The 22,050-nt window shown below is 35.6% G+C and overlaps 1 protein-coding gene across 1 annotated transcript in view; it reads left to right on the forward strand.

The window, feature by feature from the left end:
- Positions 1-22,050, forward strand: part of Ubxn7 (UBX domain protein 7) — a 53,809-nt gene that overhangs the window by 11,378 nt on the left and 20,381 nt on the right. Inside the window, exons 2-5 of the mRNA XM_076867591.1 lie at positions 7,122-7,269; positions 9,812-9,879; positions 16,038-16,103; positions 17,631-17,743. Of these exons, the coding sequence (XP_076723706.1) occupies positions 7,122-7,269; positions 9,812-9,879; positions 16,038-16,103; positions 17,631-17,743 (395 nt within the window). The remainder of the gene's footprint in view (positions 1-7,121; positions 7,270-9,811; positions 9,880-16,037; positions 16,104-17,630; positions 17,744-22,050) is intronic.

A 22,050-nucleotide genomic window follows, 5' to 3' on the forward strand; every position in this document is an offset into this window, starting at 1 on the left:
CCCTCCCTACCTTCCCTCCTTCTTTTCCTGGAGATCAAACCCAGGGTCTCAAACAAAGCTAAGCATAATCTCTGCCATTGTGCCCAGATAAGAGATTTCATTTTGCACAGTGTTTTCTGAAGATGAGAATGTAAATTTGTTCATACTACAACTTGAGAACTTTTGGGTTTGGCCAGTCCAGTGAGTTTTTAGTTTGTAAGATAGAAGAGCTAGCAAAGACAAGAATAGAGATTAAGACACCAAAAGAAGGTATATACCCATTCCTGTATCTACTTTAGGGTAAGGTGAGGAGGTGGGGGAAGGTCCAGAACTTAACAGAAAGCTGGGTATTTTGTATGTTGTCAGGAAAAATGAGGGGAATGGTTTGACTGATACCACTATCCAAATCATGCAGTTAATGGCTTTGTGAAGTACTACCAAGGGACCTACCTAGTTCAAGTATACTGTTGTGGCTAGAGGAAACAGTATAGACTTAAGAGCAGAGGGATATAAAATAGGAGAGGTAAATAAAGGTCAGATTTTGTATGCAATTTATGAGAGATTAACTTTTCTAATTAGCAATGTAGAACTGTTAAAGTAAGGGAGACAATCAAACTTTTAGTTATTTTGTAGTGTAGAAAATATATCAGTGAAGAGTATGACCAAGAGCAGTTAGGTGCAGTAATTCTTGAAAGGAGGTGTAAGACTGTTCTTGAAATAGATGTTAGACTGTAGCAATGTGCAAAGAGAAGAGGTTGGGTAGGAGTGGTATTAATTAGGTGAAACTTCAGAATTTATTGGTTGACTAATGACACGTTCACGTTTAAGGGAGAAAGAAGAGAAGAAAGTTTCTCAAATTGAATAATATATGAACACTTTTGAAGGAAAAATCTCCTTGGTTCTGTGTAGCTTAAATTATCACATGTGCCCACATGTAAGAGATCCCAAATAGGGGCTGGGGATGTGGCTCAAGTGGTAGCGCGCTCGCCTGGCATGCGTGCTGCCCGGGTTCGATTCTCAGCACCACGTACAAACAAAGATGTTGTGTCCGCCGATAACTAAAAAATAAATATTAAAATTCTCTCTCTTTCTCTCTCTCTCTCCTCTCTCACTCTCTCTTTAAAAAAAAAAAAAAAAAGAAAGAGAGAGATCCCAAATATGTGTCTAGTGTTTTTGTTTTTCCTCTGTTCTCACATAGTAGTCAATACAGAAGACCTCTTTGTGAACAGTGTGAGGATTTCTCCTTACCAGCAAGCAATCAGTTTTATAGCTGCCTGCATCAGGCTTGTCTTCTAATTCAGTTCTGACACTTTAAATACCTGGAGACAGTGTTAGATCCCACAAGTTGAGGCTCAGTCCCCAAGACTGCCCTGTCTTCTTTAGATGCCAGTTGCAAGCCCAGGTTGTTTTTACCTATCTTTTTTTGACTGACTATATATATGCCCCCCTTTTCTGATTAAATTAATTTGTCCCAGCAGCTGACAGAATGCAAACACCTTTCCCAGTAAAGGATTATTTCAAAGGGTTCAGATAAAGAGATGCATAAGAAGTGATATGGGTGTGGAACTTCTAAGCCCTCTCTCTGTACACCACCCTCCAAGTATCTCACTTATTTGGCTATGTAGAAAGTTTCTGAACCCTGTCTTCTGGTTTGTTTTTTTTTAAATGGAGACTTCATTACATATGTGTGATTAAGTCCTTGATAAGTGAGGATCATTTTAACTTTCAGTCCTTCCTTCCCTGGAGGTTTGATGGGACTCTCAGTCCTCTATCACACCTTGATCTTTGGGGTAAGCAGCCCCCATCCTGAAGCTACCTTGGGGCTGCCAGCCATTAGCCAGATCAGTTGCATTATCAAAAGACCCTCATCACCAAAGATTCCAAGAACTTTAGAAATTTTATGCCAGAAAAGAGATAGAAGACCAAATATATGTATATATAATTGTTTGTTATTGTTTATTTAAACTTTGGGTTTTTAATCCCAGAAGAAAACAATGGAAGAAAAAGAGATTTGATCTCCTGGGAAGAGTCTCTGGGACTCAAGTTATTCTATTCCGTCTTTTCCTTGAAGATCCTTTAGAGATCTTCCTTTGCAGGATGGGCGAATATGTCCTTCTGCAGGTTTGATAGCTGTCCAGGAGAAAAATATTCTAATTCTCCAATCCTGTCACATGTCATGTCGTGCCACCATTGTTTGAAGAAGGAAGGAGAGCCGAATGTCAAGTCAGGCTGAGGCAGGGGGATCACTCAGGCAACCTAGAGAATCCTTGCCTTTAAACAAGCAAGCAAAAAGAGAGGTTCCCACAGCAAATAAAGTAAGGAAAGGAAAGCAAGCAACATCTCCCACCCCCATTAAAAAAGAATCAAAAGGAAAAGGAAAGACAGTGGAGAGGAAAAGAGCCATTCATCTATCAGCTACAAGGGATTGTAGCTAGTTCAAGACATCCCAAATATATTTTTAACAAATTAAATGTATTTCTTCAATTCCCCCCCAAAAATGATGTTTGTTTTTTTAATTTTTTTATTTTCTATTCAAGATACTCAAACAAAATTTAAAATTTTGTTTAAACATTAAACAAAATTTACCGTTTAAAGTATTTTAAGTGTAAATTTCAGTGGTATAAAATAAATTAACAATGTGAAGTTATCACTACTGTCCATCTCCATAACTATTTCTGTTGTAAAACTAAAACTCAATACCAGTTAAACAAAAAATTTCCATTCTTCGTCCCCCTTCCCCTAACCCTTGGCAACTGCCATTCTACTTCTTGTCTCTCTAATTTTGACTACTCTTAAGTACCTCACATAAATGGAATCAGTATTTGTCTTTGTGCAACTGCTTATTTCACTGAGCATAATGTCCTCAAAGTTCATCTGTGTTGTAGCATGTCAGAATTGTATAGACTGCATTTTACTTATCCATTCATCTGTCAGTGGACAGTTGGGTTGCTTCCATGTTTTAGCTACTGTGAATAATGGTGCTTGAAAGTGGATATACAAGGTGGTGCACTCTTGTAATCCCAGCAGTTTGGCAGGCAGAGGCAGGAGGATGGCAAGTTCAAAGCCAGTCTCCACAACTTAGTGAGGCCCTCAGTAACTTAGCAAGACCTTGTCTCAAAATACAAAATAAAGAGGGCTGGAGATGTGGCTAAGTGGGTAAGCATCCTTGGGTTCAATCCCTGGTATCAAAAAGAAATAAAAATGGTGAAGAGAGTGGGCGGGGCGGGGGAGAGAAAATATAAATATTTGAGAGATCTTGCTTTTGTTTCTTTTGGGTATATCCTTAGAGATTAAAGTTTTAGACATGTGGTAATTTTACTTTAAAATTTTTTTAGGTGCTGACATAGTGTTCTTCATGATGACAGTACCATTTTACAGCCCAACAGTATTACACTAAGTTTCTGTGTTTTTTTTTTTTTTACAACCTCCCCCACACTCTTTGTTTGTTTTCTTTGATAGTAACCATCCTAGTGAGTGTGAGGTGGTACCAACAAAGGTTTTGGGACAACCTAAGTATGTACATTTCTAAGACTACAGTGAAATGATTAGATACTTTTTGGGGGGTAATATGTTATTTATTGATTTAACATTAAATTGCACAGTATTGTATATTGGTGCTTTTTTCCACTCAAGTTTCATGAAATAAATGTATTCTTTTTCTATTTTCATTTACATCTTAGGTTTATGACTTTATCATTTACCTGAAAAGTTGTAGCTATTCAGTATCACCTGACAATTTTTGGAGCATGCTGTTTTTTACTTGTCTTTACATTGTTTGAGATATAACCACTTAAAAATTTGTATGTGATGCTTTTTACTGAAAATTTTGTCTTAAGCCTATTTATCCCAAGTGCTCATTTGCTATTTGTTATTTTCATGTAACTATATTGCTTTATGAGTTTAATTTAAATCATAAATATATTTACAAAATATATACATATAAATTTAAGTACAAAATTTAAGATATAGAAAGATTGCCAGTGGTTCTGACTCCTCTTTCCCCTACGTTACCAGTGCGTAAGCAGGGATCCCCAGGTTCTTGGTATCCTGAAAAAAGACTTGAGAGAAGTGAGACATTGGCAAGTAAAAGCAAAGGTTTACTGAAAGTGAAATTTCAATAAACTCTGGGCGAGTATAGTGGACCAAGCTACATGGTAGCTCAAGGCCGTATCCTACACAGTGGGGCTTGCTTTTATTAAGCTGTGCTAGTGTGTTAGGTGGGTAGAGGTCCCTAAGGGGTAGTAAGCTCTCTTCTACTTTTTTTATCCCTTACCCATGACATGACTCACACCTAACACTGGTATATTATGTCTTGAGCTAAAACACTATGAGTAGCTGTAAGTGAATTAGACGTTGATCATACATAAGCACAAACATAAAGCTAGGTGCTGGGTATACAAGCACAAGAAAACCATTCCTTGTGTTTAAAAAGCTTCTACTTTGTCAGAGAAACCAAAAAGTAAACCAGCATTTACTGCTTAGCAGTACATCATTGATATACTACAACAGTATAGGGTTGGGAACCAGGAGGTATTTTAGCACATACATTGACAAGTAACACTTCTGGTGCTTCTCAGAATGGGCCTGAATGGGGAAAGGGCATTCCAAGCATGTAGCTTAAGTTTGACTATAGTAAAATTGTATAGGATAGAGAAAAGAAAGGCAATGCCAGAGAAATAAGCTGAGATCTCATCATAAAGCACTTTCCAGATCATAAAGACTTTGGAATTTATACTGTAAGTGTCAGGAGAGAACCATTAAGGAATTTTAAAACAGGGTATGTGGCAGGTAGATGATAGAACCATACTTGTTATTTTGGAATACATGTTGGCAGCAAGGTGGCAAATAGAATGATGATCAGTTTGGATCCTGTTGTAATCAAGTATGCAGTGTTAAGGACTTGATCTAAACCCATATTCGTAGTAGTAAATTGAAAATAAATGAGAGGTACAGGAGTAGAGTCAGCACTTCAATTTCTCACAGCAAGGCTAAAGGGCTGGCAAGAGGCTCAAAATGAAGTGTAATTGAAATTGCAGATAGTAGCTTTAATACAAGCCTTCACCTTGGTGGAATCTGCCCAAATTGAATGATTTTGAATTTCCTTTTTTATAGCTAAATAGGGCACAAGAAACAAAGTTCAGGACCTTCCAAAGGAAAAGAATTTAAAAGATCATTCCCCTTCATGAAGCTGAGATTTATGTTTCACCCATGCTGGGGTGAGGGTGCATTTATAGGGACAGGTATATCTAACAAGGGTTGTTGGATGATAACATTTTCCATGTGGTCTTGAAAAGCTTCCAAATCAAGAATATATTTAAAGTGTTTGCGTGTTTAGTAGTAGTACCTGTGGGGACTTTGCAAAGTCTATGAAATCCTCTTAGGAGGGATGAGCTTTCAACCCAGTATTCAAAAATCTTCAGATTAAAATTCCAAGGCACACGAGATCAGTTTAAAAAAAAACACACAAGTCTTGAAGAAACCATGGCGCACACAGTAAAAACCAGGAGAAACAGAAAGACATTGACCCATAGAGACTGCAGAAATTTTATATTGTGTCTCAATAACAATATTTGTTTGATTAATATGCTTGAAGAAATGAAAGCTTGAATGGAAAAATTAAGGTTTTCTGAAACATGACCAAGTAGATAAGGAAATAGAAATAGAACTTATAAAAGATTAAATTGAATTAAATAGATAGATTGGCACAGCTAAAGAGAATGTGAAATGGGAGATAGCTTTTGTAGTTAGTAACCATGAATGCAGCATAGAATGATAAAGAGACAACAACTATATGAAAGAAAGGTTGAGTGAAGAGTTCTAATAATTTAATTGGCATTCTAGAAGGAAATATGGTTTGAGGGGTAAGGCAATAGTCAAATAAGTGACTGAATAATTTTTTTTTGAGCTTTATCAATACATGTTTATTCTCCTGCTTGCTCCTAAATCGCTCGCAGATGACTGAAGAATTTTTAGAATTGATAAAAGATAATCCATAAGTGGTGGTAATCCACTGAATCCCAGGGAGTATAAATAAAATTAGTCCCAACAAATCAGAGTGAAAGACAGGAAACAGGTCACAGTCACAGAAATCTTAAAAATGGCTATTTCCTTTAGTCTGACAGCTGATTTCCCATTAGGAACAACAAAAGCCAGAGGACATTGGAATGTTGTTTTCAGTGTACTTAGCTGTCAACTTTGCAGTGACATACCTAGTAAAGCTATCTTTCAGGAATGACAGTAAAATAGATCTTTTCAGACAAAAACTTAGAAGAGCATTTACTACCAACAGAAAGAAATTCTAAGGGACATGATTCAGATAAAGAAAAATCCGAAATGGAAAATCTGATACTTTATAGTGGCCACAATGTATTAAATCAAATGGATGTTCTAAATTACATTCTGTTATCGGATATTTATGTTGTTTCCAATTTTTCATTTTTAACTGAAGCTACTCTGGACATATATAGACAAGTTTATGCATATACATTTTCCATAGATTTAATTTTTTTGACTAGATGTCCATATTACATTACTAAGTCAAAAAAGGAGTATTTTTGATCATTAGTATTTGTTGTAGAATTGTTTTCTTAAAGGTTTTCACTAATTTACATTTAATTTTAACAGACTGTGCAGATTTATTTATACATCAGTGTTAGGACCAGTATTAAATGATAGATTCTTATTTCTTATCAGATTTTGATTTAGTTAAATATCTTAGACAAAAATGACCTGTCTCACTTTTTTCTTGCTTTCATATTAAAAATGCTTTGTAACAAGCAGATGCTAACTAAAATACATTCCTTTTAATAGAAAAATATTTCTAACTTTATAGAATGATGTAGTTTTTTATTTTTCTTTATCTTTTTTAAATTTATTAACAAATATATACTTAGGTCATTTAAAGAAATAGCGAAGGAATGCTTTATTTAGTTTTCGATTTAGTATAAAAGATGAGTATTTTAATGCTGCTACATTATTTTCTAGTTCTGTATATTTCATACTAGCTAGCCAACAGTGTAAAAATGAACTTATTTTAAAACGAAAGGATTATTAATTTTCTTGGCAGTTCTGTATTTTAACAGAAGCTGAATGAAAGAAGGTATCTTTAAAGCTTTCCCCCCCCTGTCCTTTTGCTATTTCAGGTGCAAGTGAAAGTGTAGGAAAACATATGCTTGAAGCCTGCAACAATAATCTGGAGATGGCAGTCACTATGTTTTTGGATGGTGGAGGAATCGCTGAAGAGCCCAGTACCAGTTCAGCAAGCGTCTCCACTGTCAGACCACATACAGAGTATGAATTTATTTTTTATTGTTAGGAGCTATCCTTTGCCTAAGTTAACTAGTTGCATTTTTATCAAAGTTAGGTCATTTTCTGGTCTTGAAAAAAAATTAAGGTTGGAAGCCTCATAAAAAGTATAAAGTGAAAATTTTTGTATTTATATACCTTGAATTCTCTCGAGCACTGTCATGTCTGTTTTTAAATTCTCTCTCAGTCAAACTTCATGGGCTCCACAGTCAAACTCCTCCTCCTCCACTGGAGGCCAGCAGTGGCATGGTGGAGAGTGAAGCTGCATGATTAGGATTGGCTTGTGGCCAGAGGCAAGGCTTGAATGCCTCACAATAGCCAAAGGGGGAGGAAGAAACAGCATTATTGCCCACATTGCTAAGCAGGGGCATAGCAATTTTTCAGAGCCACATAGCAGTTAAGCAGCAGATACAGAAATCCAGTAAAGCTCATATTTCCCAATTCTAGATTTTCTTAATTGTCCCAGGAATGTGAGTTGCCATGAAAATTTTTAAAAAACTAATTCTGGTCTGGGGGTATAGTTCAGTGGTAGAGTATATGCTTAGCATTCATGAGGCCCTAGGTTTAGTCCCTAGCACTGAAAAAAAAAAAAAAAAATTAATTTACTTTGAAAAAAGGACAAATAATTTTGGTTACCTTAAATAGTTATATGTAGTTAATCATTAAAAGCATTCTCAGCTTATTGAGCTATAATAAATAGAGAATAGTAATAATGGTGAAGAGATTTGGTGGTTTTGCTCTTTACAATTAATACCATGAGAGTTTGAAATAAATACCTGTTGGGCAGAATTTCAACTGTCTTTGGAAAATATTAGGCCTGAACCTTGCTCAAAGGAAAGGCCTTTTTTTTTTTAAGTTGTAAATGGACACAATACCTTTATTTTATTTATTTCTTTTTATGTGGTGCTGAGGATCAGACCCACTGGCTCTCATGTGCAAGGCAAGAGCTTTTTACCCAGGGCTTTGCCATGGTAGGCAAGCACTTTACCACTGAGGTACACCTCAACCCCCTTTTAAAAATTTTGAGACAGAGTCTCACTAATTTGCTCAGGCTGGCCTTGAATTTGGGATTCTTCGACCACAGTCTCTGTAGTAGCTGGGATTACAGGTTTATGCCACCATTCTCGGTGGAAAGCCATTGATTTTTTTTCTTTTTTTTTGGCTTTGAATTTGCCATCCTCCTGCCTCTGCCTCCCGAGCTGCTGGGCTTATAGGCATATGCCACCACATCTGGCGAGCCTTTTTTTTTTTTAAAGCAAGCATCAGGTTTATTGCAAAAGTGATAGGGATAGACTTTATTTGAAGAGAAGGGCTGGGAATCCCAAGCCATTGATTTTTGAGACAAAATTTAAAAATCCTCAAGTGAGACTTTAATATTCCTTTTTATAGCATTCATTATATATAAAATATATAAAATTCAGGAAGAATCCTCTTAAATATGAAGAGGCAAAATACTAGTATTTTATTTTTACTAAATTAGAGATAAATTTAAAAACCAGATCATACACAGGCATAATTGCTTCTTTTGTTGAACTAGTTCCATATTAATACAGTATTGTTTTGTTGAACTAGTTCCATATTAATACAGTATTGTTTCCACATGAAGTGTGGGCCTTAGGGATCATTATAACATTTTTTTCATGTTAATGTTGGCCATTTATTTCAAGTGTGATATTTCGTTCTCCTCCACCATGGCTCAGATTTTTAATGGGAATCAATATGAAAACATGATTTAGTTTATAGAAACATGAATAGTAGATGGAGTTGATTTATGGGCACATATCCGCCCTTCTCATTGTATAAAATGTATTTTTTAAATTGTGCTTTAAAAATAAACACATTTTTTGAGGTTCTGGGCATTGAACCCAGGGGTGCTGTTCCACTGAATTCTACATGATGAATTATTAGTATACCTGTGGAAGTGAACTTTGAAGAGAATTGACTTTCAAAAGATATGTAATTATGTCTTCTGTTTGGGTCTATTTAGTAAGTAACCCAAGATTACTTACTAAATAGACTAAATATAACCCAAGATTATACCTGTATTAGTCTCCTTTGTAATTTAACATAAAACTCATTGTCGATTTATTTGATCTCACTTTAATATATCCTTGTGATTTAATTATGTGTCATTTTATGTAATGTGATAGTACTTCTGTTAAGCCTGTTTTACCATTTTTGGTCTGTTTTGGGGGGTAAATCCTGTCTTTTTTCCTGTAAAAATTTGATGTGGGGAACCTGAGAAGGGGTGGGAAATATTTTTTTTATTTTTATATTTGTTCTTTATAAGATATTTATAAGAGATATTAAATACCTTTATAAGAGATATAAAATACCTCTATGCAAGGTATTTTATTCTAGTTCATCTCTGTGGAAATCAACTAAAACACATTTATCATGATTACTGTGGTTCCTAAAAGTCACCAAGTCTGGGGTTCATTTTACTTAATTTAAATGTATTCACAATAATTAGTTCGAAGGTATTAGAAAACAGTTTTCATTTGATATTTTCCTACTTTTTTAATAGAGAAGAAGTTCGTGCCCCAATTCCTCAAAAGCAGGAAATATTGGTGGAACCAGAACCTTTGTTTGGTGGTAAGTTCAGTTTTTTCCCCCTTTAATTGATTTTGTTGTTGTCTCTAGGATTTTAATGTAAAAACCAAGAAATATCAAGGCTTGATCAGGGTGTTACTTAAGTGTTGTAAAAAAAAAAATTTAGGGCTGGGGATGTGGCTCAAGCGGTAGTGCTTGTACTTTAAAAAAATAAAAAGTCAACTCCCTTGCTTCTGGTTTAAAAAATATATATATATATTTTTGGTATCAGGGATTGAACCCAGGGTCTCTTATTATCACCAAGCCACATCTTCAGCCCTTTTTCTTTAATGTTTCATTTTGAGACAGCAAATACATATTGTACATATTAAGAACAGCAATGTAGAGAGATAGTTTGTAAGTTGAGAGCAAGAGACTTAGTTTTGTACAATAGAAGAAAAGAAATAAGTTGTGAGAAGATGAAGAAAATTATATTAACCAAATCTTTTGACCTGAAAAAGCACTTTAGTTGAGAGGTTTTTTTAAAATTTTTTATTTGTTTTAATTAGTTACACATGACAGTACAATGATCTTGACATATCATATATTTGAAGTTGAGAGTTTTTTAAAGATAGACTTTTAACTTGGCAGTCTTTTATAGACTTTACTATACCAAGAAATAAAAATGCAGTTGTCTTATGTCTACAGAGAGTTAATTCTAGGAGACTCTCCCTCACACCTTCTTCTGTGGATACCAAAATTCATGGTTGCTCAAGTCTCTGAATAAAATGGCTTAATATTGCATATAATCTATGCATGTCCTCCTGTATACTTTAAATAGTTTCTGATTTACTTATATTATCCCATATAATGTAAATGCTTTGCAAATAGTTGTTGCATTGTTTAGGGAATAGTGACGCTGAAGTCTTTATGTGTTCAGTATGGAATCATTTTCTTTTTCTCTCAAATTTTTCTCCCATTGTTGATCTGCAGACATGAAACTTGCATATATGGATGTGTGTGTATGAATATTTCTAGATTCAGAAATAAATAAAGTTGGGGGGAAATGTTGAAATCAGAATACTATAATAATCCTTTCTGAACTATTCAGGTCAGCCAGTCATGTGCTGTTATTATATCAGATATAATAATATGTTGTTCATATTTTTCCATACAAATGCTATGAACTGATTTTGGAGCTGAAGAGTAATGTTCTTAGAAGCTTTATCTTCTCTTTATTTAAAGGAATAGGCAAGATCTTTGAGTGGTAAAACCATAGGAAATGAATTTTTGTCTTGCTGTTGAACAGAGGCAAACAGGATTTCATTTAAAACCACACTTTTTTCTTCTTCTTCTAGAATGACATACACTCAGGAGGGAGAGTGACTTTATACAGTTAAAAAGTCAGTCTTGTCATTATTAGGTCTTCTTATAACTTGACTAGGGTCTTTGCAGAAATGTTTTCTTCTTAGGACAGGTATTGATTAAAAGCACGGTTTTAAAGGGTGATCTGCACAAGGCCCTGGGTTCAATACTCAGCACCACAAGGAAAAAAAAAAGAAAATGAAGAGTGAACTTGTTACTTCAAGATAACTGATAATACTTATTATCAGTGATCTTTTTTAAAAAAAAAAATATTTATGTGGTGCTGAGGATCGAACCCAGTGCCTCGCACCTGCTAAGCAAGTGCTCTACCACTGAGCTACAGCTACAGTCCTATCAGTGATTTTTAAAGAGTTTTCAAGTAAAATCAGAATTTTAGAAAAATTGAATCCACTATTGTAAGCTTAATACCTCCCCAGTACTTAAAGACTTTTTTCTCAAATCAGTAGTAACATTAACAGATTTTTTAAAAAATATTTTTTAGTTGTAACTGGACACAATACCCATATATATTTATTTTTTATGTGGTGCTAAGAGGATTGAACCTCGTGCCTCATATGTGCCAGACAAGTCCTCTAACCCCAGCCCTTAACAGATGTTTTATTGGTTAGTTTGTTGGTTTTTTGATATTGTAATGAAATGGTCCATATTTGGAATGTTTACTTAGGTCAGTGAATAAGTACTGTTAAATGACCAATGCATGATATTATAAAATATTATGCACTGGTAAGATTAATTCATACTTCAAGATGGATTGTATTAGATATCTATTGCTGTATAACAGATTGCTCCAAAATTAAACTGCTGAAAACAAACAAATATTTTGTTATATCACAGTTTCTGTGGGTCAAGAATCCAAGCATAGCTTAGCTGGTTCCTTTGGTTAGGGTCCCTAATCAAGGTGTCTGCTGACTATAAGTCATCTCAAAGCTTGAATGGAGGAGGATCTCCTTTAACACTCTTGGTTAGCAATATAACTTCTTTATCACAGAGCAAATGAGAGTCAGAGAGGACTGCCCAAGATGGAAGCTACTGTCTTTTTGGAAATACCATGCCATCCCATCTCTTCTGCCACATTCTATTTGATACCACCAATAATCAGGGTATTCACATATAGATTATAAATAATGGGAGAAAGGGATGTATGTGTAAGTTTTGTGTTGCTATAGCAAAGTACTTGGGATAATCAATTTAAAAATAGGAAGGGTTTATTTTGGATCACAGTTTTGGAGTTTCAGTTGACAAATGTCACTGTTTTTGGTCCAGGGACAAAGCATAAGAACATAATGGTGGGAGCACCTGGAGGAAGAAGCAGCTCACATTGTGGCAGTCAGGAAGCAAAAAGAGGAAGAGACTGGCATCCTCCTTTAAGGGCATACTTTTAAAGGCCTAACTTCCTCCTGCTAGGCTTCATGTCTCAAGTACTCCACCACCTCCCAATAGCATCATGAAGTGGGAACCAAACGTTTCATACATGGGCCTTTTGAAGGGCAGTTAATGAAGCCCTAGTAAGGGATAATTGGGGTTCATTTTAGAGACTGCCTGCCACCTAGAACAAACATGAAAAGTTCATTGATAAGATTTTAGGTTTCATGCTGCAACAAACCTTTAAGAAATTACCACTTAAAAGACCCAGAATTCCTACAGCAGTTCTAAGCCAAAAAAGCAATGCTGGAAGCATCACAATACCTGACTTCAAGTCATATTACAGAGCTATTGTAACAAAAACTGTATGGTACTAGCATAACAACAGACACAGAGACATACCACACAGATAATAGTCATCTGATTCTTGACAAAGGCGCTAAAAATATACATTGGAGAAAAGACAGCATTTTTGTTTTAAATAAGTTCTTTTTAAATATCTTTATTTTGTTTGTTTCTTTTTTATGTGGTGTTGTGGATCAAACCCAGTGCCTCACAAAACCCAGTGCCTCACATGTGCAAGGCAAGCGTTCTGCCACTGAGCCACAACTCCAGCCCCAAAAGACAGCATTTTTAACAAATGATGCTGGGAAAACTGGTTGTCCATATGTAGAAGAATGAGACTATACATATCTCTCACCTTACACAAAAATGAACTCAAAATGATCAAGGACCTAGGAATTAGACTAGAAACTAAGCAACTCCTAGAAGAAAATGTAGGGTCAACACTCCATATAGGTACAGGCATTGACTTTCTCAAGCTTAGGAAATAATGCCAGGAGTTAATGAATGGGATAGAATCAAATTAAAAAGCTTCTGCACAGCACACAATTAAAAATGTGAAGAGAGAATCTACAGAATGGGAGAAAATCTTTACTAGCTATTTTTTTTAAAAGAAGATTGATATCCAGAATATAGAAAGAACTCAAAACTAACCACCAACAAAAAATAACCCAATTGATATGGGAAAATGAACTAAGCAGACAGTTTTAAAAGAAGAAATACAAATGGCTAACAAATATATGAAAGAATGTTCAACATCTTTAGCAATTAGGGAAATGCAAATCAAAGCTACATGAGATTTCATCTCACTTCCAGTTAGAATGACAGCCATCAAGAATACAACAATAAGAGGCTGGAGTTGTGGCTCAGTGATAGAGCGCTTGCCTGGCTCATGTGAGGCACTAGGTTCAATCCTCAGTACCACAACACACAAAAAAAATTAAAAACAAGTAAAGAATACAAGCAATAATAAATGCTGGAGAGGATGTGGAGAAAAAGGAACACTTTTACACTCTTGGTGGAGGTGGAGTTAGTACAACCATAATGGAATCAGTATGGAGTTTCCTCAAGAGACCAGGCAATTGGAACCCCACTGTATGACCCAGCTACACCACTACTCAGTATTTATTAAAGTCATCATACTCTAGCAATACATGCTTATCCATGTTTATAACACCATAATTCACAGTAACTAAATTTGGAACCAGCCTGGCTGGCTGCCAATGAATGAATGAAGAAAGAGTGTGGTACATATACACATTGGAGTTTTATGTGCTATAAAGAATGGAATTATATCATTTGCAGGAAACAGGATGGAACTTGAAAACATGCTGAGCAAAATAAGCCAAATTCATAAAGTCAAGGGTCATATGTTTTTTCTCATATGTGGAAGATTAAAAAAAGGAATGGAAAGGTTGTATGTGTAGGAGAGACATGAAAATTGAAGGAAGATCAGTAGGATAGAGGAAAAGGAACCAGAGAGAGGGAGGCGGGCAGAGGAAAGGGAAATAAATACTGGGGAACAATAGTGGCCAAATTATATTTTGTGGATGTACGAATATATGACATTAAATCCCACCATCATGTACAACTGTAATGGACCAGTTTTTAAAAATGGGGCAAAAAAAAGAAACTGAACATTGAACCTTACTGATTAAATTGAAGAAGCAATCATATATACATATATATTATTCATGTTTTTTCAAGACCACATAATAAAAAAAGAAACTTCCACTAGCTGAGTTTTGGCATAGTATCAAAAAATATCCACAGTTATCTAATAAGATTATTAAAACACTTCTCTGTTTTGTAACTACATGCCTGTGAGGGGCTGAATTTTAATTTTATTCCTATATTTCAACTAAAAGAATATCAGTAGATATAAAATAATGCGAAGATGGTCTGAAAATCCATATTTCCTTGCTTGCTTTTTTTCTTTTTCTTTTCCCCCTTGTGGTACTGGGGATTGAACCAGGGGCAACTCTACCATTGAGGTACAACATGTCCAGCCCCTTTTACTTTTTGAGACAAAGTCTTGCTAAATTGCCCAGGGTGGCCTCAAATTATGATCCACCTTCCTTAGCTTTCTGAGTATCCGGAATTATAGGAGCGTCCTACTGTGTCTAGCAATTCTTTAAAATTCTTTAACATAAATATTGATATATAGACATGTGAGTGATATATATATATTTTTTTAACAAAAATGAAGGTTTTAAACATGTGATTCCACATTTTTTGTTGTTATGTTTTTTATTTGGTAGTTTTCATGGAAATAATTGTCCTGTGTAATGACAAATACAGGTTGTTGAGAAGGATGCTTTGGCATGGGGTAGGGGATGTTATACTCTATCTTATCCTGCTGCTAATCATTATTCATTAATATGGAATATTCTGGTTATATGCTGGCCAGGCTTGCCATAAAGCTACCGTAATAACTATATATTGAAAAAAATCATTAAATGGCTTTATTTATTATAATGCACTAAGTGATTTGGTAATTTCTTAAGACCACTTTATATGAAAGATAATATTTTGATGATGGTGCTCTAGATCTAACCTATAAAATACCTAAAGACTGGGTAGTAGACACCATACAGGGGAACAGAAGACTGTCATTCTATTCACTTTTCCATTACTAAGCTATTATGTTATAGTGGGAATACTTTTTCCTTATAAAATTCAAGATTTTTTTTTGGTGTTTACAATTCTTCATGTGCATCCATTCACTAAGACAATTTTTGAGTCTTGGTCATTCAAGTGGTATACCAAAGGATAGTCATATCTCTTTGGCTAACCTGAATTGGACATTTACAGCATGTATTATTTCATCTACATGTAGAATTGTCCTAAAAATCTTTCTTCCTAATATGACCACTGGGTTCTTCGCTTTTTGTCTTGGTCAGCTCTCCTTCTTACTGGGCTTTAATTTTCTCATTTGTAAAACATGATTGTGCTGAAGATGGTTAGATTAATTATGAATGACTTAAAAGTTTTTAAAACTTTATTTTTTGTGGGTGGGTATCATTTTGAATATATAAGTGTTTTAGAACTTATAGATAAGGAAGTTTCTAGAATTAAGTTTCAAAATTAATGCTTAACTTTTTTGATCAGTTCTATTTTTCCCCCTAAAGCTCCTAAAAGACGACGACCTGCCCGCTCAATATTTGATGGTTTCCGGGATTTTCAAACTGAAACTAGTAGGTATCTTGGACCAAGTTTATTATCTCCTTCTTCCCCTTCCTATTAAAATGGAAAAAATAATTAATATTAGGCATAATTGTTTTGAGAATTCAATTTATTGGAAAAATGAAATTATGAATTCAGTCTGTTTATGATGAACTCACTCTGAGCTAAATTGTTGTTATTTTCTAACCTATTTGGTTATAGAGGAATAATAATGGAGATGGAAATAACGTAAGAAATCTGGTAGTTTATCAATTTAGCTTGTTCATGAGCACTTAAAGGTGATTTTAAGGAAATGAAAAACTGATATTCCTTAGGATCCCATCTGTCAGTGGAAGAAATGACTATAACAAAAACTGTTAGGTTTGATTGAAAAAGAGAAGAAAATGTACATGACCCAAAGCAGCCATCATCAATGTTTTAACTACAGTTATTTGGAATAAGATTTTGGGTGGTACAGAAGGTTGAACCTGGGGTGCTCTACCACTGAGCTATATCCCCAGCCCTTTTTATTTTATTTTTTTATTTTATATTTTGGTACTAGGGATTGAACCCAGGGACACTTAACCACTGAGCCACAGTCCAGCCTTTTTTATGTTTTATTTTGAGACAGGGTCTCCCTACATTGCTTAGGCTACACTAAGTTGCTGAGGCTGGCTTTGAACTTGCGATCCTCCTGCCTCAGCTTCCTGAGTCTCTGGGATTATAGACCTGTGCCTATAATATAGGTCTGTTCCACTGTTGCCCGGCTCCTTTTTATTTTTTATTTTGAGGCAGGGACTCATAATTATCCTTATTGGTCTCCAACTTTCATTCTTCCTACGTCTGCCTGAGTAGCTGGGATTATAGATTCATATCTTTTAATAGAATGAGTTAAAAGAATCTTGGCCATATATTTTTAGAGGACTTAGTATTGGGTTAGCAATGGAATCCTATGAAAAGGACAATGTTATGAGAATTTATGAGGAACTCTTGGACTGTGCTTGATTTTGTAGTTTACTTATGAGCTTGTTGAGGGACAGACTGATCTTGTAATCTTGGAAACATCAGGAATGTCTGCATTGGTCATCATCCATACTGGCGGAGTCTCAAAAGATAGAGTTAGAAGCAACACATGTATTAGTTTTACTTTCCAAATTAGATAAATGTAAAGTCACCTATGTAAATATTTTTCCAAAGTAAAGTTAGTTTTTGAATATATGAAAGGAATTATTTTAGATGACTTTTTTGGGGGGAGGGAGGTGCTAGAGATTGAACATGCTAATTAAATGCTGTACCACTGAGTTATACCTGAGCCCCAAATGATTATTTTAAATTAATTATCTGCTTTTATTATTTGGATCAGGAACACTACCGAGTCATAAGACTCCCTCCTGATCAACATTTTTATTTTATTTTTTCTAAAGTCAGCATTAGATATTTGCATTTGCGGTCAAGTACATTGTTCAGTAATTCTTCTAGTTTAGACAGCTTTTTTAAAATGTAATTCATGGGTCTTTTATTTTATGGCTAATTGAAACTTTTCATCCTCTGTGTTGCAGTTCGGCAAGAACAGGAGCTAAGAAATGGAGGAGCAATAGATAAAAAACTAACTACCCTTGCAGATTTGTTTCGGCCACCCATTGACTTGATGCATAAAGGCAGCTTTGAAACAGTAAGTTGTTGAAGATTCAATGCCTTAAAACCTTCTGCATTCTCAACACCATTTTTCTGCCTAAGAACAAAAAGGAATTGGCATATTAATAAGTATTTTTACATGATACACCTAAAGATTACATTGGTTTATGTTTCTGCCTGCAATTTATAAAATCCATTTCTAATAGCAGTAGATTGAGAGTGCTAGTTTGATGGTATTCTCTGAAAAGCCTTGTATGGTATCATTTTAGAATCTCTGACATTTTGATAGCTTCTTAAAAACCTTACTTTTAGTTTATTTATCTTTGATTTACTACTGAGAATAGTATGTGAATGTTTAACTATTTATGATTTGTAGGCATCTTTTGCCTGTAGCTTTTTGTTTGTTCACTGAGAAATACTGTGAATTTCTTTTGTATTGTCCTCGGAATTTTAAGTTTATCATATAACAGAAAACTCCAATAAGGTTGATTTGACCAAATGAGTTTATTTTTTCATTTAGTCAGCCTAGAGTTGTGTAGTAGTTATCCCTTAAAAAATTTTTTTTTTTTTTATGTTTTAGTTGTAATTGGACAGAATACCTTTATTTTATTTATTTTTATGTGGTGCTGAGGATCAAACCCAGGGCCTCGCACTTGCTAAGCGAGCGCTCTACCACTGAGCCACAACCCTAGCCCAATAGTTGTCCTTTATCTGAAGTTTCACTCTCCTTTGTTTGAGAAACCCAAGTTCAAAAATATTAAATTGAAAATTCCAGAAATAATTCATAAATTTTAAATTGTAGACTCTTATGAGTAATATAATGAAATCTTGTGTCACTATACTTAGGACAGTATGTCCCTATGATATATAGTACCCACCTGTTAATTACATAGAATCCATGTTAGTTATTATGTCAACTGTCACAGTATTATAGTGCTAACATTGAAATAGCTATTATTTAATAGTGGCCCCAAAACTTAGCAGTAATGATACTGGTGGCTAATGAGAAGGTATGAAATATTTTCCTTTAAGTGAAAAGGTAAAAGTTCTCAATAAGTAAAGAAGAAAACATGGTGTGGTGAACTTGCCAAGATCTATGATAAGAATGAATCATCTGCTTGGCATGATGGTGCATACCTTTAATCCCAATGACTTCAGAGGCTGAGGCAGGAGAATTGTAAGTTGGAGCCCAACCTGGGCAAGTTAGGGATATCGAACTTGATTTCTGTTTCAACATAAAAATTATAAAGGCTGGGAATGTAGCTCAGTTTATTTTTGTCATTTAATCAGCCTAGAGTTGAGGGAGGGAATCATTGATGTTCATTCATCCGCTCAAAGATATCAGATTGGATGTTCCCATAGTTGTCTTGTCCTTTGTGATCTTAACATTGCAACTGCCTGTCTTTTCTAGTGTTTCAGTTATAATAAAGCCATTGAACTAAAAAGCAGCAATATGAAAGACTAAAAGGATCTGGGTTGTATGGCATGTTTTCATTAACTTTCAAGTTGTTCTAGAGCTTAATGCAATAACTGAGCAGGGTTTAATTTGATAACTTTGGGCCAATAAAAAGCAGTAGCTTGCTGGGCCCAGTGGTGCATGCTTATAATCCCAGCGGTCTGGGATGCTGAGGCAGGAGGATAGTAAGTTCATAGCTAACCTCAGCAACTTAGAGAGTCCTGAAGCATCTCAGTGAGATCCTGTCTCTAAGTAAAATATAAAAAGGGCTGTGGCTGGGGCTAGGGTTCAATCCCCAATACCAAAAAAAAAAAAAAAAAAAAGGAGTGGTTTTTTTGTTTGTTTATTGAGAAATATTGTGAATTTCTTTTGTACTGTCCTGAATTTTGTCACTTTTTTTCTTTGTATTTCATGACCATATTGTTTCCAATAATTCATTCTTTTTCTTTTAAACTGATAATACTAATTGTAAATATTTGTAAGTCATAAGTGATGTAAGAACTCAGAAAACACAGGCATTTCATTGTGATTAGATATCTCTTAGTAATATCAAAGTAAGTAAAAGTAAGGGAAGGAATATGCAAGTCATTGACGTTTAAAGAGGTAGATGTTAAAAATTGGGGGGATACTCTGACTGCTCAGGGAAGACCCTCAAGTTCCATCTACATATTATATATAAATCTGGGCCACAGTTTTACAGGTTTAGGAACTAGTGTAACTAGACAAATCATATTCAGAGACTGTTTCTAGGGCATGCTAACCAAATGAGAAATTGATTAATTCACTTAGTCATTTGATACATATTTATTGAGACCTTTTCTACATGATGGAGATTATATATTTCAGAGTTAAGATCAGACTACATGTAACCATGTACCACCTGACTATAATCCTAGCTTTTTAGGAGACTGAGGCAAGTTCAGAGCAATTTAGGTAGCTTAGTTGGACAACCTTGTCTCAAAGTAAACAGGGTTGGGAATGTAGCTCAGTAGTTGAGAGTTTGCCTCGCATCTGCAAAACCCTAAGTTAAATCCTCAGTTCTACCCAAAAAAGATTATATTGTATGTGACAGAGACAGGGAAAAAATGAGTAGCTTAAGTTAGAGAAGGTTAGGCTGTTAGGATGGTCTACTTCAAGTAGTTATTAGAGCTACAGTTATTTTTGTGTTTTTATATCGTGCTTAGTAGTTCTTCCTTGTTCTTTTCAATTAGTCAAGATGACTTACCACTGTGTTTGTTTTCTAGCCATCATGGAGGAGGGAAGGGCCTGAGTAGGTTATGGCTTTTCCTATTAAAGGCACAATCTATAAGTTGTACACATCACTTCTGCTCACATCTTATTGATTAGAACTTGATAATATGGCCACATCTTGTTGCAGTAGAAACTAAGAAATCCAAATACTTAAGATAAAACTCCAGTTTCTCAGACTGACATGGGGAAAATGTGTATCTGGTACCTATTTTAGTCAGCTTTGTATGACTATGATGGAAATATCTGACAAGAACACCTTAGGGGAGGAAAAGTTTACTGTGGGCTCAGGGTTTTTGAGGTTTCAGTCCATAGATGGCCAACTCCCTTGCTCGGGGCTCCAGGTGAGGTAGTATATCATGACGGAAGGGGTGGTAGAAGAGTGCTGCTCTATTCATGGTGACCAGGAAGCAGAGGGAGAAAGGGGAAGGGGCCACAGGAAGAACAGCCCTTCAAGGGCACACCCCCAGTAACCCCCTTCCTGCAGTCACCTAAATTAACACCCAGGTAGTCCATTTAAACTAGGATGGGACTGATTAAGTTACATCTCTCAGTTATTTCACCCCTGGATTGACACAGGAGCTTTGAGGGGACACTTCATATCCAAACCATAACTTTCTGCCCCTCACCTGCAAAAGCTCATATCCATATCCGAGAGTACCTATAGTCTGAATAGTTCCAGCATTTCCCAAAAGTTCAAGTGCAAAGTCTCACCTGAGACTTAAGGCAAACTCTTGGCTGTGAGCCCCTGTAAAAATTAAAAGCAGGCCACATGTCTCTAATGCACAGTGGCACTGAGTAAACATTCTCATTCCAAAGTGGGGAATAGTGGCATAGAAAGAATGAATGGGACCAAAATAAGACCTAAACCCAGCCAGGCAAACATTAGGTTCTGCAACTTTATGTTCAGCATCTACAGCACGTTTTTGAGATGTGAGCTCCAAAGGGTTTGGCAAGGCCCATCTCTTGGCCTTTCTTGTTGCAGTACTTGTAGCCTCCTAGCCTAACTGTCTTTGCAGACAGCAGCTTTCCTTGACAGACAGTTCATATTACTGATATCTCTTAATTTCAGGAGTCTCCATTCCACCTTTAGCTTCACTTTCACAATTTTGTGCATTGCCTTCTCAGAGGATGCCTGCAGGAACTTCAACCCATTTGCCCTTTACCTGGCCTTCTAGGTCTTCCTTTGAAATTTCAGTATAAGCCTTGTGACCGCCAAATTCCACCATCCTGCATTCCTGCAGAATCAGCACCATGTAGATGACACCACGGTCTATGACCAGCTTTAGCAGTAGATGGGCCCCCTTAGACCTTCATGGCTCCAACGGCCTCTGAGTGGCTGAGCACAGTGAAACAATTTCTTAGGCTTCCCTATGCAAATAGGGTGCCTCCCTCTTTCTTCTGTCTTAAAAATAATTTTTATTTCAATGCCCTTAAACCTTCGGCAGGTATGGCTTTGCCAATTCCTGAAATGCATTCAAAGCATCTTTCCTGTTGCCTTTTTGCAGAGTACTTAGCATCTCTTTGGTGGCTGTTATCTCTTCAAGAACCATACCTTCTTTGGTCTCAGTTTTATACACACTTTTCTGGCCAGGTTGCAAGTTTTATCAAATTCTCCTGTGCTTTTTGCTTCCAGTTCT

This window comes from Callospermophilus lateralis, chromosome 10 (assembly GCF_048772815.1).
Source record: "Callospermophilus lateralis isolate mCalLat2 chromosome 10, mCalLat2.hap1, whole genome shotgun sequence".
NCBI classification, from domain to species: Eukaryota; Metazoa; Chordata; class Mammalia; order Rodentia; family Sciuridae; genus Callospermophilus; species Callospermophilus lateralis.